Source organism: Theobroma cacao, chromosome 5 (assembly GCF_000208745.1).
Source record: "Theobroma cacao cultivar B97-61/B2 chromosome 5, Criollo_cocoa_genome_V2, whole genome shotgun sequence".
Taxonomy (NCBI): domain Eukaryota; kingdom Viridiplantae; phylum Streptophyta; class Magnoliopsida; order Malvales; family Malvaceae; genus Theobroma; species Theobroma cacao.
The window spans coordinates 2,165,786-2,170,079 of NC_030854.1; the positions used below are offsets into that span (position 1 = coordinate 2,165,786).

The following is a 4,294-nucleotide window of genomic DNA, read 5'->3' on the forward strand; positions in this document are numbered from 1 at the left end:
GTTATAATTAAATATAAAAATATTAATATTTTTAATTTTATTTAAAATATTAATTTTATAAATTTAAATTTGTAATTTTTAAAAATAAATAATGACATTTTAGTCCAAAATGTATAAATTTTATTCCCATAAGTGTGGAATAGCTAATATAATGGGAGATGGTGGTATTAGCTATTCCAAGCTTTTGCCTAATTTTAAAGAATAGCCATTCCTTTTGGAATGGCTATTCCTTCTCCAAGAACAAACCAAACAAGGGGATAAAATTTTGTAAGGAATAGAGGGGGAATGGCTTAGCCATTCCACCTACCAAACATGACCTTTCTTCCTACTTAAAGAGTCTTTTTGAACCCAAAGTATTCAAGATTTCAAAGCTTTTTTCCAGCTTCCATGCGAAAGAAAATCATAAGCAGTGACTTGAAAAGCTCACCAGGACATGTCATGGTTTTAACAAACGTTGCCGCTGATTGGAACAAAGTTAGACGTTTTGTTCTGGTTTTACCTTATTTCAGTTCAAAAATCTTTTGCAAGTTGCAATAGCTAGAGGATGTTGACTCCTAGATAAAATATTGAAAGCATTTCTCAGTCCCAATATCTTTTCTGCAATTTCTCGTAACAACAACGTGCATGTACACTTTCAGATACATACGCAAAGTCAAAGACTCAAAGTGTATAGCTTAGAGAAATAATTTTATAGGTTATTATTATTATTATTATTATTATTATTATTATTATATACATTTTAAATAAAATTTTTGCCCAAAAATGCTAGTTTAGACAATAATTATTGTGTTATATATCTACAGTATGTTAATAAATTTTCAAAGAGTTCTTTTTGACTTGTGATAGTCTAAATTTGAATTAAATGAATATAATTAATCTAAAAGTTATTTCACAAATATTTAAATTTTTGTCTTACAATTGAACGTGATAAAATAAGAAAAATAAATTCAAACTTTAATCATTTATCGAGGAATAATCACACCGTCAAACAATATGAACCATTACATATTTAAAATATGTAAAACGAGCCTTCAACCTCAAAAAAAAAATCAAAATTTCTACAACTATAAGAAATGTAAAGGGAAAAAATGGTAGAGAATCTTTGATTGAAGATTAGGGAAATCCAATGTTTCCTTTTGTTTCATGTAGACACTGGGATTGTGATTAATGACAAGCAGTGCAGTTCCTAGTCATGCAAATATGAGAACTGGACAGCAAGACAAGAATCAAAATCCCTGTGGATGCGGGTGGATTTTCCATTTTTGATAATGTTCAATAGAATCAGAGAAAACAATTTCAGGAAAGTTTTTTCCACTTGCTTTATTCATTCCAAGTTGAATGTTTTCTACAAGACTTACCCTTTTTATAAATCTGTTCCTCTTCTATAAGCTTTTTTTAATTTAATCTTCTTCTGTGCTAAATAAGGTTCTTGTTCAGGGCAATAAACAGAGAAAATAGACAAAGCTATGTACTCATGGTGGAATAACAATGAGGTTAGTCATGCTTCTGTTTTTTCTTTTTGGTTTTAATTCCTTCATTTATGAGATGTTGGTTCATGGAGTAAGCAAGGGCAAATTTTCCCTTGAAGGCCAGGGTTATGTGTCTTGTTTTTTTTTTGTTGCCAATGGCTTCATTTTGGGCTTTTATTTTTTCCATTAGTTACAGACTTTCTGTTGTTTTTATTTAATGGTTAAATTTGTGATACATCATTGTAGCTATTTTTTTTCCTTTTTTTGCCCTATTTTTTGGCATTGCAAATGGATGATTGGGGTTTCAAAATTCAACTAAAGCATATATGCAGAAAGGGTTTTTAGTAGTAACAATTTAAGGGGCTAATGATCAGATTTCATTGAGTTCACATGACCATGGTGGGATTTAAAACTTGGGTTTTCATTTCTATTCCCGTAAGAGTTTCGACCTGACTTCTTTTTATTCATAAGTTAATTAATAATATCTTTGCATGCAAATGATCTATTATCTCTGTAATTAAGATAAAGAAATAGGTGGTACCATGTTGTTGATATGTAGAACTCTGCAGCAATACTCTCACAAAATTTTTCGATTTCAGGATATACTTCACTTATGATTAGCTTATATTTTCTTCATTAAGATTGAGACCAGCAAGAACAGTGCATTTGGAGTTATTGCCTTCATAATCCAAGCCTAGGTTTCTATGGTGGCATATGCCAGAAAGGCCAAGCCTAATTTAGGACTTACTGGTTTTCGAATATCTAGGACTTATTGCCTTGCGTCCTAATTTAATTTTCAATCTGGCAGAGCATGCTCGAACTGAAATCCAGGCATCTCTGCTACAACTATGAACTAGAATCAATGAGAGAGGCGTTACTGGGGGAAATGGGAATGCACCAAGAGACTACAAATGTATTATATCAGCTCTTATCTGATGCCTGCCAAGAAAGAGATGAAGCTAGAGAACAGTTGAAGAGATCAGTGGCAGAAATTTCTGAACTGAAGAAACTAGTGAACAAGCTCTTACCATCTAATTCAGCTGAAATCAGCTCTGTTGTTTCGCATGTCCAACCTGACGGCCGGAACCAGGAAATCTTGAAAAGAAACCTAGATATCAGAGGATCAGACACTGTATCTGAAGCACATAACAACTATTCTGATGATTCATCCGCAGCCAAAAGCATCTCTCGGACGTTGTTCAATGCTAGCCTGACTGATTCCAGCAACCTTGCATTGTTGAAAAAGTCATTTGTTCAAGATTCTGGTAGCCATATCCGAATGGGAAAATTTTCTTCCAAGGACATGGCAGTTAATCCTGCTTCAAAAGTAATTACTACTCTTGTTAAGGGAAAACCACTGCCGGAAAAAGGGAGATTTCTGGAGGCTGTTCTTGACACTGCACCCTTGCTGGAGACACTTATGATTACAGGCCAGCTTCCAAAGTGGCGAAACCCTCCATCTTTGGCATCCAATCTCATTGCTAATGATGATCATGGCTTGATCAACCAGAGAGCAGTCATCAGCTCAAAATCTGCAACTCCTGTTTGCACAATGTTGAACTATAAGAAATGTTCAAACAGTTTCAACTTCGAATCCTTGGGGCATGCTAGTATGCAGAGGAGATTCAAGTGAACATTCAGAGAAATAATATTGTCAAAGTATCAATTGAAAACTAAATTTCATGTAAAAGCCTTCTCAAAGGATAATCTTTTTGCTCTTTTCTCCCCTACTCACCCCCATTCTTAAACATGAAGTCTAGTTTGTTAAACTGAAACTTCTATTTGCCTTGTCAGTCAAATATGATGCCCTCTGTCTCTCAAGTAACTTACATGGTTCTTTTTAATATTATTTAAAAAAATTCATATAAGTATTTTTTTATTGTACTCAATCAAGTATAATAATTCTTATTTTGAGTCAAATAAATTTTTATAATTAATACTTATTTAATTATCGTTAATCAAAACATCACTTGTCATTTTATATTGACATGATATTAACGTAATACTTTTTTTTTTCAATACATAAAAACCCTAGGTTTAAGATCTCAGGCTAAAAGAACCTAACATATCCTTAATAAATAATGGATACAAATCTATCGAAGGATTACTAAGGGAAGTCTTTCCCAATAGACAATGCTAAGCTAAATTAGTAAAGAAGTTTGCACACATGCTACTTTCCTTAAAGATATGGCGAATATTTCTTATCCAACCTTCTTGGATCAAAGAAACACAATAGAAAACTAGAGTGGCATATGGATGAGATGGCACAGCACCCTCCATTACGAAATAGACTGGCACTACTGCATCGAGTTTAACAATCAACTGGTGCAATTGCAAGTTCTTAACTAGCAATAAACCCTCTCAAATGCTCCAAAGTTTCGTTGTCAAACTATTTGTAGCATCAATATTTAGGACAAAACCATCAATCCATTCTCCATTAGAATCTCGAATTAAACCCTTCGCAAATGCACATTTTAAGCTCGATTTGTAGGTACCATCAATATTAAGAATAAATCAATTTGGTCCTGACAACTTCCACTCGACCCATCTAGCCACTTTGCTACTACTCTGCTTTCATTCCATGGTCAATCCAATTTCTCAAGCTAGATGCCAAGACATTCCATAAATTATTAGCACATAAATCAAGCTGACGGAAAACTCACTTATTCCTGCTTTTTCAAAATTCTCACAAAGTAACAAAAAATTGACCACTCTACATCACATTATTAATAATTTTAAACTTATTACAGTCATTCTTTTAAATATGAATTAAAGAAACTTATCTCATCAATTATCAATTACTAGATGCAACTAATACCTCCAAA

At 33.0% G+C, this 4,294-nt stretch overlaps 1 protein-coding gene across 1 annotated transcript; it reads left to right on the forward strand.

The window, feature by feature from the left end:
• On the forward strand, positions 2,356-3,255 carry LOC108661902. The gene has a single exon (XM_018120882.1). It carries the CDS (start codon positions 2,356-2,358, stop codon positions 3,100-3,102), a length of 747 nt encoding a protein of 248 aa, XP_017976371.1. The 3' UTR covers positions 3,103-3,255.

What these genes read in the sequence shown, in the direction of transcription:
- LOC108661902 (XM_018120882.1), top strand. Translation starts at nt 2,356, where the DNA reads ATGGGAATGCACCAAGAGACTACAAATGTATTATATCAGCTCTTATCT.